This window comes from Apus apus, chromosome 1 (assembly GCF_020740795.1).
Source record: "Apus apus isolate bApuApu2 chromosome 1, bApuApu2.pri.cur, whole genome shotgun sequence".
Lineage (NCBI taxonomy): Eukaryota > Metazoa > Chordata > Aves > Apodiformes > Apodidae > Apus > Apus apus.
The window spans coordinates 72,734,852-72,753,858 of record NC_067282.1 but is presented as its reverse complement, the minus strand read 5'-3'; the positions used below and the strand labels follow the sequence as shown (position 1 = coordinate 72,753,858).

General features: G+C 45.6%; 2 protein-coding genes across 2 annotated transcripts in view; both read right to left on the bottom strand.

The window, feature by feature from the left end:
* Window positions 1-19,007, bottom strand: part of CD86 (CD86 molecule) — a 175,406-nt gene that overhangs the window by 58,103 nt on the left and 98,296 nt on the right. The window lies entirely within an intron of this gene.
* The window catches only part of CASR (calcium sensing receptor), a 40,499-nt gene continuing 24,225 nt past the window's right edge, over window positions 2,734-19,007 (bottom strand). Inside the window, exons 4-6 of the mRNA XM_051622557.1 lie at window positions 12,671-12,901; window positions 7,917-8,040; window positions 2,734-5,053 (exon numbers count right to left, since the gene is read on the bottom strand). Coding sequence (XP_051478517.1) covers window positions 3,603-5,053; window positions 7,917-8,040; window positions 12,671-12,901 — 1,806 coding nt within the window. The 3' untranslated portion in view covers window positions 2,734-3,602. The remainder of the gene's footprint in view (window positions 5,054-7,916; window positions 8,041-12,670; window positions 12,902-19,007) is intronic.

Sequence of the window (19,007 nt, the reverse complement as noted above, 5' to 3'; positions counted from 1 at the left end):
GTTCCTCGCCTTCACTGTTCCCTCTCCCAGGCTGGTTTTGCTGCTCACCAGCCAGCAAACTGAGGGCTGTGGTGAATTACCCAGCCCTTGAAAAACTCCCTGGTGAGGCTTCAGTCCTAGGTCTTTAGCTAAATTTACCCCCAATTTAAACATCCAGATTCCTTGGAAAAACAACAACGATGAACACCTATCTCTCTTCCCCCTGCTTCCCAGCATCCTGAGGCACATCTGGTAAAGACAACCCTAAATTTACCAGCAGTGTTTATTGCATTCTGAATAGAATTCCTGCACTAGAAAGGAGAACACGGCGAGAAGCCTGAAACAGAATGGGGGTGAAGGATTTCTTTCCCCTGGTATCACCTCCCTTCTCTGGGGAGACCAGATTAATGCTCTGCTGGGGCTTTCAGCAAGCCAAGATCTGCTGGGTCAGTGGGTAGAGGGGGGGTGAAGGATGGGGCTTTTCACTGGGACGGTTCCCTGCCCGTCAGCCAAGTTGACCCATGGAAATCCTGACACAGAGTTGTTACACTTTTTGCTTTTGTCCCTGCTGCTGCTGCATCTCTACTAGGTGCTTCAGGAAACGCTGCATTGGGACACACCTTCCAGGAGGTTTTTGAGTCACAGGGGATGGAAGCAGCCCTTTCCGTGGATAACTTCGGGTGGGACATACCAGCAGAGGTTCTCAGGCTTGAGGTTTCTAAAGAATAATGTTACTCAACTTGTCTTCATCAATATCATCTTGCGGGACACAAAGAGAGGCTTCTGGACTTCCTCTTCTCCTGGACTTGGCAGGATGAGAATATATACCCTCCTCCGTGCATGGAAAAAGGGTTTGGTTGTAAATCACCTTTGTGAAGAGGGTCCTTGTTTCCTGAACTTCCTTTGCATTTAACACGTGTCACTAGGATAGGCTGTAGCAGCAGCTCTCACACAGTGTGTGGAGCTTTGAGCTTGGGGTACACCTGCAGTGAGGATGCATGGAGGTTCCCCAGCAAACTGAGCACAGTGAGGTCTGTCACTGTGAAATGACAGCAGCTGTTGAAGCCTCGTCGTGTGCCAGGGTACAAATTCCCTTTAAGTAGATGTAAAGATTAAAAAACACCTGAAGAATGAAAACCACCCAAATGTCAGCACTATCCACTGTGGGTAGCCAGCAAATATTGTTCTCCAAACAAAGCAGCTGATGGTGACTCTTTCTTACCTTGCGTGTTTCCATGTACAGTCTTCAGGTTGTATCCTGTCGTTTTCATTTCATTCATTAAGCACTTCTGTGCCTTCAGTGCTGTCGGCTTCAGTTCAGGGGCTGCTGTACAGGTTTTAGCCTGTAGGAGTGATTCACTAGCAACTAAAACTATTTGGCTACTGAAATTTTTGGAAGTGTGGGCAGTAACTGAAGTATTTTTTTTTAGCTCTTTCTGCCATCTAGTGCCCATCTCCATTCGTCCATTTAGGTTCAGGAGACTGTAGGTTTCAACTCCATACCCTAAACTCAGCCGAGAGCCCACAGCCAGCAGCCTGTGGGTTGAGACTTGTTTTTTTCAGAAGCAATGAGCAACTCCCAGTGGGTCCAGGGTTAGAATGTGGTTTACCAGCATGGCCACTATGATTTCTGTTTTAAAACTCTTTTTTTTTTTTCCCTTTTAACCTGCTGGCCATAGCTTTAATAAAATATTGCGATTTGCAGGCCTGCATTCACTGAGGTGAATGCAACAGATCAACAGTGCTTTTGTCTTAATAGCATGCTCCTTGGTGTTATGGACTTCCACTTTGCTCTCCTAAGCCAAAACTCCTTCCTCATCAGCAACAAGCAGAGGTGTCAAAACAAAGGTTTTAGCAGTAATGTCACCTATAAGTTTTATTTGCCTGCCCTGGCAAAAGAACAACCAAGCAAAAACAGCAACAAGAGAACTGTGGTATCTTCCCCAACACATTCACACAGTCCTTTTGCCTCTGCTCACACTAAGCTGCATGCCTGTCTGCCTTTCCATGGTGTCTTAGCCCACCTTCTTGTTTGATGAGGGACGGGGGTACTGACATCTTCATGCCAGATGTTTGTCCTGGCACATGGGATCTGGGAAGAAGGAGCTAAATTCTGCAATGTAATCCCAACCCTCTGGCCAGGCTGTTGAGGGGTGCTTTTTCTCTCACCAGGGTGCAAAAAAATAGCTCTTACAACACCTCTCTTCCTTCCAACCTTTCCAGCATGTATGAAGAAGAACCAGACATACCTTGCAAGACCAGGAGCACTTACATCTGCTTTTGGGGGAGTGGGAAGAGTGTCAAGAGTAACAAAGTTGTGCTGTGCTCTCTGCTGAAGCCCCTACTGTTTTTCTTAAGGTCTAGTCCACCTTTCTTGTGCTAAGTGTTCTCTCTTCAAGATGGGCCAGGAGGGAAATAATCTTGTGGATTTCTTATAGGAGCCAAAATATAACAAATCTGTCTATTTGTCTTTTTGTGTGTCTCAGAGCCTCGGCCTCTATGTCTTCTTCTCCTAGTCATCTACCAGCACACACACTTGAGGTACTCACCCATTCCTGCAATCATGTTACCCCATCTGGTTATATTTCTCCATCGCTAACTCCACCATTTCACCCTGTTTCATTTGCTTTGTATCGGGCCCCCACCAGCATCGTTACGACTAGCACAGTGCTCCGTGTAGGTGTGAGGAAGATTATTATGGCAAAGCACAACACTGACTATGGTGTGAATGGGTTAGCCATGTATGCCATGTGGAATATTACAGCAGCAACACTTTGTTAATCATACAACTACTAGCGACATAATCAATCATGGATACATCTCATTGTGCTCTCAGAACTTTCTCCAGAGAGGGATTCACAAGCTGTTCTCCCCCTCCACCAAAGCAGGCAGGCTGGAGGAAAAGCTACCTCAGCTGGAGGAAAACAGAAGGAACCTAGTAGCTTGGTCTAGTGCAATGGAGTCTATGAGCAGTATTGTCCAGTATTTCCTGCTGGGCAGAAAGGAGAGGTTGGGACATTACTAAATATAAATAGCAGGGCGCTCTGTCACATTAAATACTTTACATGTTCACACCCTTGGCTGTACACAGCAGGCAGGTTGTTGGGGGCTTTTTATTTTCCCCACAACCGTGCTTTCCCCAAGTGAAACAGTGTACCTTGCTTTTGTAGCGCTGACAGTCCTGATGCACATGGTTACAGATCACATATACTGGATAAAGAGGGAATATTATACATAGTGGGAAAGAGGAATATTATACATAAATGTAAAAGCAGAGTATAGTGGAATTGCCTGGTGCCTCCCATAGTCAGCTGAGTTGCAGTCTGGCAGGAAAAGCTTACAGAGGCAAGGCAGCATGCAGACTTCTGCTTAGGCCCCACCAGCGGCGATCTTCACTTGTCCTTCTGAGATGTCCTGGTTTTGATAAAGTGAATGTGAATTCAGTCCAAGGCTCCCAAGACACAGTCCTTCCTCTGGAGGTACGTGTGTTACCCTGCTGCTGCTGACAGTAAGGTGTGGTGGGGCTGTGTCACAGGAGTGTGTCTTTGTTGTCTTTCCCGTTCAGAAGCAAGAGGTGAGCAAGTTCCTCCTGGGAACTGGTGTGCTTTTCAGGATCTTCTTTGTTAGGAATGTACCGTGTTCTCTGTGACAGAGCCACCTCCAGTGCCTATAAAATGTCGAGAGTTAGCTGACGGCAGGGGAGGCTCCGCCTCAGGGCTTGGTACCTCTTCTCTGGTATCTCCCCCCACGGACTCCTGTGAGCTGGTGTCCGGGCTGGAAGCTGGCTGGAAGCCAGGCTCAGCGCTGAGAGGCTCGTTGTTCTGCAGGGGAAGCAGGGCCCGGTGCCGCATGAGGCTGTCATCACTGTTCTGGGCCTCCAGAGAGTTCCTGCGCTTGGTGTTCCTGTTGGCCATGGCGTTCTTCTGCGGCTCCTCGAAGCTCAGTGACAGGGTGACTGTTCCGCTGCCAAAGCTGACTTTTTGCTTGCACCCGCGCTGCTGCTGGCGCTGCCGCTCAGCGGAGGCTGGTAGAGGAAAAGGGTCTTCGTGGTTGCTCTTGCTGCTGATGGAGGAGGACGGGGTGGAGCCAGTGGAGCCCCCCAGGCTGTTGGAGCGCTTGCGTGACACGTTGCTCCGTCTCAGCGTGGCCCTGGCAGCCACCTTGAAAGCATGGGCAGCTGTGCTGCAGCGCACCTCCTCAATGGTGTTGCGGGAGGGCTTGAAGAGAATGATGTAGACTTTGTTGAAGAAGATGCAGGCCAGGAGCCCAAAGCTGGCAGCCAGGATCGCAATCACCTCCACGGCAGAGACGAACTTGCCGTATGTGCTGGCGTAAGCAGGGATGAAGGAGATCCAGACAATAAAGAAGATCAGCATACTGAAGGTGATGAACTTGGCCTCATTAAAGTTCTCAGGCAGCTTTCGAGACTTGAAGGCGAAGAAGAAGCAGATGGCTGCCAGGAGGCAGGTGTAGCCAATGAGGAAGCCGAGGGCCATCAGGGAGCCTTCATGGCAGGTGATGAAGATAATCTCATCCTCCAGTTCATGGTTTCGGTAACTGGATGGCGGGGCTGTGTAAAGCCAAATCACACAGATGACAATCTGCACAAATGTACACAAGAAGACCAGGAGGAACTGGAGGTTCAGGCCCCACCACTTTCGGTGGAGGCTTGTGGGTATCTTTGCCTCGAAGACAAGCAGGACACGGTTGGTTTTCACGAGGATGCAGGAGATGCAGAGGACAAAGCTGATGCCAAAAGCTGGCTGCCGCAGACGGCAAGTCCAGTTCTGAGGCTCTCCAATGAAGAACAATGAGCTGGAGAAGCAGCAGAGCAAGGAGAAAAGGAGGAGATAGGACAGCTCACGGTTTGTGGCCTTGACGATGGGTGTGTTGCGAAACTTGGTGAATACTCCAAGGACAAAAGAAGTAAGGAAAATTCCCAGCACAGCAAAGAGAGTCAGAGCGATGCCAAAGGGTTCAGTCCAGGACAGAAACTCTATCTGCTTGGGGATGCAGGATGTGTGGTTCTCATTGGACCAGTAATCCTCGGGGCACTTGTCACACGCACTTGCATCTGAAAAAAAAGTGACAGGGAGAGGGAAGGTTTGTTAGGACGAGAGGCTGAAATGTGGGATGACACCTTAAATACATGGAGTGTTCCCTTCATGTGCCTGCAGGTTCCCAAAATTATATGTTGGTGTCTCAGGGTGTTCTACACTGAAAAAATGAGCCTCCCAAGGGCTATATAGCAAAACACACAGCATGCTTAGTTCCAGCTTAAAAAAAAGTCCTGCCCCTGCACTTGTGTTTTTGAAATCCATTTCTTCACAGAACTTTGAAAACATTGATTGCTATCAGCTGTTACAGAGGCTCTGTCCCTCTTGCTTTCTTCTTTTTATCATCTACTATCTATCTTCATACTCTCTCACACTTTTATCATAATTTGAAACATTCTGCCCGTCTCTATTACAGAGAAATTTTAAAATATGCTTGCCTCCCTAAGTGCTTTGAAAGCCTATTTCATATTCCACGGAGATGTGTCTTAGAGGTGCTTAAATTGCTCTTCCCTGAAGGCAGGCAATGCCCTTGACTCCAAGCACACCCTCATTTCACCTGCAACATTGGGGAAGATGTGTCTTAATGATATCACTCTCCCCACACCCAGCAAAGTGTCCCGCTGATGCTTGCAAAGGAAAAAGTGGTGCCTCCATCTCCTTCCTCTATGTCAAACTAGCACTGAGTGGGGTGGCAACATACATCTCCAATGCTGCCATGATCAAAAGACAAGGACCTGCTGCTTCCACCTTCCTGTGACCTAAACGGGTCCTGTGCTCCAGTGGGGAGGGTCATGACTCCGTTGATGGCAGTGTAAAGGGGTTGAGAGTTGTGAGTTGGAAGTCACAACCTACCTCAGCCTTCGGGATCTCAATGGGATAACAATGGGCTGCTGAGAGTTGTGGGAACAAACATTCAGAAACCTCATTTAGCAGCAGCCTCTCTCTGAGTGTTGCACCTGAGCACAGACAGAGACGCAGGGCATTGCTCCCACAGCAGCACTCGATGCTAATGGAAAAACCAGGAATGCCCAGCTAGTGAGGGCAGAGGATTTCAAGCTTTCATTTCACAGGGATGCTTGGAGGGACCATCCATGTCCTGATATGGTACTGCATTCCTAATAACTGGTTGCCTCACCTAAGCTATTCACGTGAAGAACTTGCACTCAATGCAAAAGCTCTGTCAGAAGCTCCTGTCACCACATGTAGCTTCATTTATATCAATTCAACCAATCATTTTCATTTTTCTTGTGCCTTTTACTTGGAAGCCTATTGCAAACTGCAGGCAAGGCAGAGCTAACTTCACATAATAGGGAATTCAACAGCCTCTACCAGAGACAGGGGCAGCTATTTAACACTGCATCCTGAAGAAGTGCTTTCACTGTTCTCTTGACCTGACTTAGGGACTGTGCTGCCACTAAAGGGAACAAACCAGATCTCCCACCTCCCCAAAGGCTGCTCATTTCTGCCCGCTCCTTTGCATTAGCACTAGGGGTCATGCAGCTTCTCGATCTAGATGGAAATTCAGCCTGCCAAGAGTTTGTTTTCAAGAAGATCAGAGACCTGATCAAACTTGCTCTATGATTGGACAAGTACCAGCACTGCTCCCAGACCAAGGGTGGGAGCAAACAGCTGAGAGGATATGACAGATTGTCTCCTTTGTTAGCATTGCTGTCTTAGCAGGTTGAGACTCGTTGTGCTCTCTGCACATATAAAGCCTATAAAACTGGCAAGCATAGGAAATACAGAGCATTACTGTCAGCCGAAATAGCAACAAGAAACTGTGGAGGCAGAAGGCAGTCACCCCTTCGGCCCCACAAATTTCACCAGCACACTAGTGACAGCTCACAAAATCCTGGAAAAAAACCCCAAAAGACCAGAACTGCTTCTGTTTAATTTAAAAATGCTGCTCCAAAGCATTCCATAGTACTAAATGTTAATGCTAAAAAAAATCATCCTTCCTGTCTGATGGGATACAAGTTAAGAATCTGCCAAAGGAGAACAATTGTTCAGTCTTGCATGCAGCTTACTGAAGTTTTCATCTCAGGCAGGTCTGGGACTAAAGCTGCCAGAGAGGGTGTGAAGAGATCCTGAGCACTCTGCAGTGTGGAGGGGACTGGTGTTCTGAAAGGAGTTCTCTGCCTTTGTTACCCTGGGAATGCCTAACACTGAGGAAGCACTAATGGTGTTGGAAATTCAGAATTTTTCAACCAGCTCTAAAACTGAGGTTACCTTTTCCCTCCATTGCAGAACCTGAGCAGCTTGATCCAAGCTCCCACTGAAACCAACAAAAAAAAGGTGCCTGTGGGTGTTTGTTAGGACCCAGAGATTCTGGTCTCTTGCAGTGCTAGTGCTCAACAGAAGCTGTGGATGGTGACACCATAAAAGGAAATATTCCTCTCTGTTTGTGAAGTTAGGGATGGAATGGAATTCATTTCTTCATAAAGCATGAAACAAAACCCTGACAACATGAGGAAAAATTGGAGACAGATAACTGCAGAATTTAGGATTAGGGTAGGGACTGTCTCCTTCCTCCAGGCTTTTTGAGGAATAAAAGCTACAGCTACAGTGCAATGGAGTTTGCTTGTGGCTGCCTGAGAGGCTTCCTATATGCAAGTCCTTTTTCAAGCTCTCTGCCTTTGTTTTCCTAACTCAGAGCAGAAGGGACAAGCAGGCTTAGCAGAAGACAGGACCTGAGGACCACAAGACCCAACTCCTGTAAGCTTTTCAGAAGAAGTCCCTCCAGACTTTCTGTGAAGCCCTCTGGCAAGGCAGCCTCCAGCTCAGCACGGTAGCGAAGCAACTTCAGGACAACTGCAGGCGATGCCCAGAGGTCCTCTGCACGGTCCTCTGGAAACCTCAAAGCAGCTCTGTGGGTATTACCTGTTTCATCACTGTACTCCCCGTCGGGGCAGCCCACGCACTCGAAGCAGCAGGTGGGCTCTCCCTCAATAATGCCCTTCCTGGTGCCTGGGAGGCAGTCCCTGCTGCAGTTAGAGAAAGGCACCTGCAAGAAAAGAGCCCGAGAATGGTTAATGGTGGCTGTGCCCCCACATACAGCCTTCCTACTGCAGGACCTTGGGCTTACTCCAAAGTTGTTCTTCCTTGATTAGCATGCTGGATGGAGAGCCTCAGAGGCTCACCTCTTCCCGCCGCAGAACAGGCGCATTTTGCACAACACTTGCTCCCCAACCCACTGCAGTGACATTTGAAAGAACACGTCAAGGAATGGTAGTGAAGATCAGCAGATCTTTGTAATCTCTACTGTATTATGGGCACTGCAAACTGGTATGTGACCCAGGACACACATACCAGAAAACGGTCATTAGATGGTTAAAAGACAAGACAATGAATCTTTCTTGTTCCAGTATTTAAAGGATAGCTGCAAAGAGGATGGTATCTCCTCTCTTACAAGGAGTCACATGGAAAAGATTAGGGGTAATGGGTAAAAAAATTACTCCTAGGGAGATTCTGTTTGGACATAAAAGGAAAATTTTTTACAATGAGATCAGCCAATCTCTCTAGGGAAGTGGTGGATTCCCCAGTATAGACTACTTTTAAAATTCAGCTAGACAGAGTACTAGGCCATCTTGTCTAGACCATGTTTTTCCCCAGAAAGGTTGGACAAGATGATCCTTGAGGCCCCTTTCAATCTGGTGTTCTATGATTCTTTGATTCTACTGGTAGGAATCTGAGTCAGCCTTGGAGATGATGGGCTATGACTGCTGCTACACAATCCCATATATATTTCATATTGACTGCTAATGATGTATGGAAATTAAAACAGTTTCTTAAAAGCCACTTCCTCCTGTTCTCCTTAAGACCCTTTCCAAACCAGAAACATAAAAGGTCCATTAAGTACACAAGAGGAGTGTTCATATGAAAGAGAGGAAGGCCCTGTTTTTAGAACACTGGGCATCTAAAGATGCAAATCAGCATCCAAAAGACTCCAAAGACTTCCAGATTTTTGCTGATGCAAATGATGATCCGTGTCAGCTGCTGGATGTGCATTTATGCTGTGTGTAAGCCCACCTGGGCACAGTCGTATCCTGGCAGCAAGTGGTCACAGGGGCATGCTCACCACATGCCTAATGCACACTGACAACAAGGAGTTCAGCATAGGAAGAAGAAGCCTAGACCTTTTTTACACAGAAGCATGACCTCAGGTGAGCTCCCTTTTTCACAACTAAATTAAGGAAAGAGAAGTGACATGGGACACAGCTTTCTCAGCTCAGGGGACTTAAACCCAGAATTTCCACTGCCAACAAAGCACCATGATCTGTACACGCTTAAGGGCTGCTCTGGCTGGAAGCCTCCATTCACCTTTTTGGAAGTTTACTGCTAGTTTGCCAAAGTGCTGCTCACCTGCTGATCTTCAGGGAGCTCCTGTGTGGGTGCACTCAGGCAGTGAGTCTGGGGTATGGTTTGGGAATCGCTTGTCTATAGGCATCTACCTCTACAGGCAAGCCATCAGTAGTTGCAGCTCCTCTGCAGAGACCTGAATAGGTTGGATTGATGGGCTGAAGCCAATTGTGTGAGGTTCAACGAGGCCAAGTGGTGGGTCCTGCATTTGGGTCACAACAACCCAAATTATAGGCTTGGGGAAGGGTGACTTGAAAGCAGCAGAGGAAAAGGATCTGGGGGTGCTGGTTGACAGCCAACTGAACAGGACCCAGTGTGTGACCAGGTGGCCAAGAAGGCCAACAGCATCCTAGCTTGTAATAGTGGGGCCAGCAGGAGTAGGGAAGTGATTGTTCCGCTGTACTCGGCACTGGTGAGGCTGCACCTCAGGAACTGTGTTCAGTTTGGGGCCCCTCACTACATGAAGGACACTGAGGTGCTGGAGCATGTTCAGAGACGAGCAATGAAGCTGGTGAAGGGTCCAGAGAACAAGTCCTATGATGAAAGGCTGAGGGAATTGGGGTTGTCTAGTCTGGAGAAAAGGAAGTTGAGGGGAGACCTTATTGTTCTCTGGAACTACCTGAAAGGTGATTGTATCGAGGTGGTGGTCAGTCTCTTCTTCCAAGTAACAAGTGATAGGATGAGAGGAAATGGCCTCAATTTGTGCCAGGGGAGGTTTAGATGGGATATTAGGAAAGATTTCTTCACCAATAGGGTTGTCAGGCACTGGAACAGGCTGCCCAGGGAAGTCACCATCCCTGGAGGTATGGGTAGATGTGGTGCTAGGGACATCGGTTAGTGGGGACTTGGCAGAGTGCTAGGTTAAAGAGTTGGACTTGATCTTAAAGGTCTTTTCCAACCAAAAAATTCTACAGTTGTGTTATTCTATGATTTTGTGGCTCAGCTATTCACCTGCAGGTGAAAGCAGTTGCTGTTGCCTATCACTCTGAAGCTGCAGCATAGTTTGGGAACCATGTTTCTAAGCTGTTAATCAGGACTGCGTAATTAAGTGGACAGACACATATGCAGGACAAATCCCTGCAGCTCCCAACCTGAAATATTCTTTGCTGTTAATACCTGTTGCTACTAATACAGTTTGCTGTTAATTCCTTGGGACAATCATTCAGCAGATAGTACATCCACCAAGTGGACTTCATCAATCTAGACTGTCTTTCCCTAGGTTGCCCCAGATAATTTTGAACAAGGCCGAATCAAAAGCCTGACTGAAGTCATGCACTGCTTCCCCATTATCTGCTAAACTGACTGAGCTTCAAAGGTGGAAAATAAAATTGGTTTCATGTGATTTCATCTTGACAAATTCGTACTGCCTTTTTCTTATGAGTTTCTTATCTCCAAAGTGTTTATAAACTGTTTAATAATATTTTTTTTTTATAAAGCCATTTACATTACTGAACCTTAGCTCAATCATGTGTAATTCCCTTGGCTCTCCTGTATTTGCTTTTAAAAACAGGTTTTATGATTATCCTCCTCTAATCCTTTGAGACATCACCCATTCTCCATGCATCTCAAAGATGAATTGCTAGTACTTTTGAGATTGCTTTGGCTGCCTTCTGAAGCTTCCTGTGGGGAATTTCATCAAGTTCTGCCAAAACAAATCTATCTTACCTACACTTTAACTCGTTCTTTTGCAAGTCTGGGAAATGCTGAAGTTTCTATGTTAAAATTAAATAAATTTAATCTTTTTTTGTGGATGACAGAGGCACAGAAGGCTTCAGTGACTGATGTACTGGCTACTGTCCTTGAGCAGAGCCTTTTATCTGGACAAAATTCAGACTCTATACACTGGAAAAAAAAAACAGCAACAGACATAGATATTACAAACCCCTCTACTGGCACACAATTTACATCCCCTGGCATGACACTCTGCAAAATCCAGTCACGTTTTTAGCAGTTTAGGACAGAGAATGAGGATAAATAGTGCATTGTTGGAGGAATTTAGACCAAAAGGTCATGATTACTCAGTTTAAATAAATAAATAATAAATAAATAAATAAATCTTGCCTGCTGGAGGAGGTGTCAGTGGCATTTGCAATGATCAGAAGAAGGGGTTAGAATATTAGGGGGGTTAATTCCACTTGTAGTTTGGGCTCAGAGTTTCCAGAGCTGGGCTTAGAAAAGCCTGAGCTCAGTGTTTCTGCTGCAGCATGCTCTGACTAATCCATGCCTCCTTCAGAGATGGATTTAAACCATAAGTGAAGCTGAGGTATCTGGAATAGAGGTAAGGCTTACTGATGGCGTAAGTGTATTGAGCAAGTGTAGCTACTGCAGAAGCAGTTACCTGATCTATCAGCCCATGTGAATAATCACCAGGAAGTGATTTGCCTTATTCATTAATCAGGTGCAGATTTAATACATCTAAACGTTGCAGCAGGGCCTGGAAGTGACATTTCTAAGCTAACGCTCCCCATGTCGCTTCCCAGGTCACAAGCCAGATGTCTGCTCAGTATCCCCTCTGGGAGCTGGGATTTCTGTTTAGGCTGGAGTGGGCTGCTGCAGCCTATGGTGCCAGCTCACTTGGCTCTTGTCTGGAGATTCCTACTCTGTGTTCCCATCACGTGGGGAAAGCACAGCCCTGGCAGCTAGTGACAATAGTTATGTTGAAAAGATCTAACATATGCAAGAAAGTGGAGAAGGACTTAGGCCCGACTGAAGTAAATGGCTACATCACGTACTTCTGTGACTGCACAAGCACCTTCTGGTGGATTAAAAAAAGGTAGCAGGTACTGTCGTGTCCCACTGTTTGAGAGCTGTGCCCAGGTTAACCTGGCAAGATTGACAGGGCTTGTTCTGTTTGGTTTACACAGCAAGGGTGTGTTGAAGGCTCTGGAACTTGGAGGGTAAAGCCAGAAAAAACAGCTGGAAATTTAACTAGGAGCAGGAAGAGACACTTCTTGATACAGAGATGCTGGGAGTGGAAGAGAAAGCTGTGTTCAGCAATGAAACTGCTGCACTCAAGAAAACCTGACTTAGTCAAAAAGCAGGCCTGGACAGTGAATTTCTCATCCTTGCGGAACTGTTTGGGACAGAAAACAAGCAGTGTTTAAAGCATTAATACCCAGGCTCATCAAATATGTAGGAGGGGAGAAGCAGCTGCCTGTTATTTCCAGAAGTGTGTCATGAGGGTGTGAAGGAATAGAGCAGAGACTATATATAAATACACACTAAGATGAGTGAGTCTTTTAATGAGACATTGCTGTGAGAATTTAAGCACCTACCTCTTTAGAGAATCCACTCCACAGGATCTTGTTTTCATTGATGAAGAGCCTCTCCCCTTTCTTGGCATAAACGTTGTAGTGCCCGACCTCCTCAAAAACAACTGAGCCATCCTCTGGAGAGAGATGCCAATTGATTATAGAGTAATTCCCTACCAGGTCCCCAAATTCATCAAAATCCACTTGTTCTCCCATGTTATTGGTGAAATTTAAGTGGCGCAGATGCTTGAGAACCTAGAGAGAGAGAGAGAGAGAGACCATGAATGCCTGCGTGCCACAATGCTACCACAGCACACATCTGCTGTGGGACAAAACTGGAAATAATCACTTTACTACAGCCTTAAAAATAACTTAATCACAGCAGTAACAGGCTTTCTCTCATAGACATCACACGCACACACAGTGACAGTACAAACCTCATAGACAGTACAAGGTATCACGGCCCTCAGTGTGGATGGCACCCATCTGCAACACTTTGCTTACCAGCTGCCATTCCATCAGCCATTTTGCATTCCTCTTTGGTCCCTCCCAGCCACCTCTGCAAGCCCACGGATCTCCTTCAGGGGAGAGAAGTGGCAGCAGCCACTGTAGTGTTTCAGTCACCCACACATCCCTCTCACCCTGCACTTGCAACCACCCTGCACAAATGCTCTTGTCTGGCATTGCTTGTCTCTGAATGATCAATCACTCAGAAATAAGAATGCTTGAGAGACAATTCAAACTTGACTTTGGATTGAAAAGCCCCAAGTATGATGCACTTCAGAAAAAAACAACAAATCAAACTTGCTTGCCACATGGCAGGCCTGGAGAATCCATGCCATTCTTTTTTTGGGCTCCTGTCTCCTAATTGCCTAGTTTTAAGTAATCACATTCTGCCTGTCCCCACATGTTGACTCATGCAATTTTCACCTCATGCCTTAAACTCTCATTTGCTGCAGACAAAAGCAGTTAATCGCAGGGACAGCTGCAGTTGCAAAATCCACAATCTAGATATCCTGACAGGTAGACCAAAGAAACTGCATCATGAAAGAAAGCTGATACTGGCAACTGTGATACAATTAATCCACACCATATTTTTCTTCAAAAGTTAGTTGCTGGCTTATGCACTTACCAGATTTCCACCTCCCTCTCATTTAATGGATGTTCTTGGTTACTCTGTAGAGCTCATCTGCAGAAAGCTGAGATGACTCTGAGGCCACCTGGCTGTCAGCTGTCCCTAGACCACTGCGGCATAGTTACAGAATCACAGAATCATCCTGGTTGGAAAGGACCTTGTAGATCATCAAGTCCAACCACAACCTAAATCCACCAACCATAACCTAATCTACCTGTTTTACAGTTGTTGCTGTGGTTCTAGCGCTTGTGACTGATTGCACGCCCAGTCCTCTCTCTCTCACCTGCTAAATCCTGGATGGCAAAGTGTAAGAAAAACCAAAATTAAATCAATTTTTCTGGGTGGGCAGGGCTCCTCTCACCCCATAGACATAGATTAGACAATGTTGTTTTGATGAATCCTTTTCATCTGGAAATGCAGGGACAGGGGAACAGAACCACTTCATTAATTCCTGTCCGTTTTGCTCAATAGTCTAGTTTTTCTGTTTCCTTTTGGGATCCTCCTATCTCCAGCTAAAATCCCCAGAGCTACAGTGATACCCTCCTCACCCTGCCTATATCAATGCCAGCCTGGGAGAGTCTGGAAAGCGTGTAGTAGTACCATGCAGGACGTGGCTGGCAATACTTTTTCAGCTTTGTGTGATGTTGATGGAAGTACACTGAAATATTGCCACAGTATTCAGTCTTTGAATAAATGGGTAGGATGGCAGAGGCAGGATCTTTTTCTCTCTTTCTCATCTCCACTGGCCCTCCTCTGTAGACCAGCTTCCCCACAAGGCGTGCAGCTGTAGTGATCTCACTGAAGAGCCACGGCCTGTCCCTAGAAGACCTCACCTTCTGATGGATAATGGGGCACTTTGCTGTGGAGGGATGGGCCACTGCCTGCTGTGGGGAAGGACTCTCTCCTTGTCCTCGAAGAGCACCTAGGAAGGTGCTGCTTGCTCAGCTCCACCAGGGAACAGAACAAGAACAGGGCAAAGGCAGCTCTGAAGTCAAAACAGATGACACAGGATCTGCACATCCACAGTGGTGTCTATACTGCATCAGCTCCCTTTGGCCTGATCTGCAGTTGGGCTGCAAACCTAGCCATGTTAGCAGGAACCTTGTCCACCAGCAGCTTAGGTCCCAAGCAGGGAACTGCATTCCTATGCAGGCTCCAGCACCTACCACAGGCTGACACCTGAAACTTTGACATCCAGATCAGATTTGAGTCATTACGTTGAGCTGAATGCCATGTTTCTGCTCACTCCAACTCGTGCAGCACTCTGTTGAACAGCACTAGGATAATCTGACTGGGTATCATTGCTGGGTTGGACTGCTACCTGTACAGACAGGAGGTGCAGACCTTGCACTTCTTTTGGTTACAGTTGCAACACACATTGGGAGACAATCTTGCAAGAGCCATATTGAAGAGTCTTCAGTTCATGTCCTGCCTCTCCGGGCCAGCTGCAGTGGCAGGAGGCTGGCTGATTTTACGGTCAGCAAGATGAATGGTGGAGAAACTTCTGAATCCCCTGGATGCAACTTTTTTTGCTTAACTTTGTACCTTTGATCTAAATTAGTCTATTCCTTTGCCTTACCTCCTGATATTAGGTTTCTTAGAAGGTAATACACACCCCTGGCTACTGGTGGATTTTTGTAGAATTAGTTTAGCAGCATGTTTTCTTGTGGCCACACACACAGTACATCTGAGGATTCAGGTTATAAACCATTTTGTGTATGAGCCGATATCTCTATCTGGAGGGTAAATATGAACATAAAACCACTGATCTGTACTTAATGTTGTCTTTCCCCAGGCACAGAATAACAACTTCAGCTATGCAGCCTTAGCTGGGAAACTGCAGCTCTCAGGTGTACCAATTTGTGCCCAGTTTAAAATCCCAAATGGAAGGGCAACAGGAACAACAGGAATAACAAAATCTGCTTTCTCTTTCCAGCAAATACAAAGTTTGCCTCCAAGTTTAGATTTCTGAGGGACAGCTTTGTGAAATGGTAACTGAACAACTGCTGGGACATGTTCCTGTTTTAGACGGCAACAAAATCCAAGTATGGTATCTGTGTATCACACAATAAGTTTTGCACTCTGCAGGATGAAAATACAGTTTCAACAGTCAAGGACTATATAAGCAGTCTTTAGAAGAGGAAGTTGTAAACTCCAAATAGTTACAGCACTCTTTTATAGGCTTTACAGTTAAAGGCTTTACAGTTAAAAATGTGTCACTGTGTTTTGTAACTAAAGATAGAAACATAAATACTCAGGGCTCAATCCACAAAGACCAAAAAGAACCTGCTTCAGTGACGGCAAAAGCACATGTCAGGGATGTGTGTATCATATCCTGGAACCAAGAGTTTACTGAAGTGTTGACCTCTTGGCATGAATACACCAGCAGCAGCTGGTGGAAGCCTGCAGGGACAGCACTGTGCAAGCTGCCATCTTCAGGTGTTTCTTTCTGTAATTCTTCCTTCTTTCTTTTTCTCCTCTGGCACAGGCTCCACACTGAATTACAATGCCTTTGAATTGAAACACCAGCCAAGTAGCATGTCATGCTTTATCCAGGCTGAATATTCTGGGTAATGTAGTTCCCACTCTTATGGGAGGAACACAAAAACATAACATAAATACAGTTGTATTAGGTCAGCTCAGCAGCCCATATTCCCAGGACCTGTTTGTGATCATGGCCAGCAGCAAACGCCTACACAAGAGTAGAAGGGGACGTGACACTTCCCCAGAATACTCCCACACATTTTGCAGCTCAGTGACTTCCTGGGCCAAAGGTTTTTGTACTTGAGAACCCATAGTGCATTTTTTTCCCATGATGTTGTACATTTGTGTTCTGCACCTGTGCAGACTTTTCACATCCATAGCTTCCTACAGCAAGGAGATGTACATTGTATGAGAAAAGCATGAGAACAGAGCTGCTACAAATCACTTTTTATGCCCTTTGTGCTTATTTTGGAAGAGATAAAAAACTGTTATTTTTTAGTCACCTTCTCTAGGCCTATTAGGATTTTAAAAACCTGTCAGATCTCTCTTCAGCCACCTCTCTCCTGGGCTGATGAGCCCTATCCAACTTTACTGCTTTTTGTATAAAAACTGTACCATTGATGCTTCTCCAAACTTCCCCAGACTGCTTGATTCATTCTGAGACCACCACATGGTACTGAAGTGAGATACACCAAGGGTTAATTAAGCAGCTCCAGGGCACTTTGTTTCATCTCTGTCCCTCTTCAAAGTGTGACTATTCCTAACTGCGCATTTGCTTCAACTGTTACTCAGACAGAACCACCCAAGGACCTGTTCAAGCTTGAAGACATAATTTGTGATTAGTCAGAACTGACCATTTATTTGTATCCTCTGCTGAATGTCTTTTAACCAACTGTTTATCCATACAATGACTAAATTTGGTGACAGACAACCAAAAGCCTTTCAGAAGCCTGAGCATACTCTACGAGGATGATCTCCCTTATCCACATATAACCTGATAACTTCCAAAAACTTTAGAAAGTTTGTGAGGTAGGGCTTCTGTAGGGCTTCTCTTTATAAAAGTCATGGTGACTTCTCCTCAGTATATTCTAATTTTCTTTTAATTTTTTTTTTATTATTTTATTTTTAATTACTGCTTCTAATAATGGGCTCAGTCAGGCCTTGCTAGCTCCTTGGATCTCCTCCAGAACCCTTTTACAAAACTGATGTCACATCTATCAAATTTCTAGGCCTCAGAGACCAAGACTGTTTTAAGTGAGGGATTGGTCACCATAGTCAGTGCTTCAGCTACTTCATCGATGAGTTCTGGCAGAGCTCTTGGAGTGAACATCATTCACTCACACCAAAGTACTAAGGTTCATTTTGCTCTTGTGTCCCATAGCTTATTCTACGGTCACTTCAATATCAGACAGATTCTCTGCAAGTCCCCCATAAATAAACAAACTTAGGAACCTTCTCAAGTTTGCCCATAAAGAGCACTCTTTTCTTCTCCCATGGCCTCACCTTGTCTTTTGCAGTGATGATCTATGGCTTAACAGATACTCCTACTGCTGAAGTGCTTAAAAAAGGATTTATGAGTTTTTACCCCATTTATAGCCAGTTCCTCATTCTGTTTTTTTGCCTGCCTTATTTTATTTTGACATTTAACCAGCCAAAGTTTATGTTCCTTCCAGTTTTACTCACTGGACATAACTCAGCTATTTGAAGGATGCTGTCTCGCTTTTAATAAATACCACTTAATACCTTTGTTTTGCCTCACCAGCTTCCTTACTCTCACTCCACCTTTTCTTAATTTGCAGTAGACACCTACTTTGTGTCACTAGTAGAGCCAGTGGTAGGCAAAAAAAATTCACTTATATTGTAAATACTGTCAGGCCACGGATAAGTGTGTGTGTGCATGAATGTCCAAAACTGAACTTTTGCACTCTGGGGCACAAGGCTGCTACTTGCTAGCTGCAAGCAGTGTGGACTGGCTGGGCATTTTTATAGCAGCTGGGCTAAAAAGAAGTGGGGAAAGTGAACGAGACACTTGTGGGTTAAAAGCTCTAGTCGTGTTAGTTTTTAAATAAATGTCAGTATCCAGATCTACTGTGGGTTGTTGTTTACTCTGTCTCAACTGTGACAGTTCCTTAACTAGTCTCCACATACCAGCAAAGATTTAATATCCTTGGCTTCCTTCTGCAGTAACTCTTTCTAACATGTTTCCTCTCTAGGTCAAGTGGTCTGGACAGGTAACTGAACCTGGGTACATTATGTGTCTGTCCCCACAAAAGACAAACAGTCCTCCGACCTAATACACAGTTGCAGGGAATCCTGTCTGAAGAGTTAACATATATTTTCCCACACTGAGCTTTAATTTCTGTCTATCTAGCTATAGCCAGGCCTGTTCTGGACCAGTAAGTGATAGTTAATACTGGTTATCACTATAAGGGAAACTCAAGCGGAGAAGTTGAAAGAGACCCAGGAACAGAGCTTGGATTCTCACTGTAAACACCTCACAACACAATGAGGTGTCTTTCTGTTATACATGTCCAGCCCCATGAACAAGGAATGCCTGATCTGTAGCTGGGATACTGAGAACTTCATGGCAAATTCATGAAGACTAGTCATCACCTATTGTACAAGGACTGTGCTGTACTCCAGGTTGAAACTGAAACTGTCAGGTTGGTAACAGTGCAAATGGACAAAGGGAGATAAAATCTGGAAGAAAGGCTGGTCTCAGAGAGTTGTAGAGATAGAACA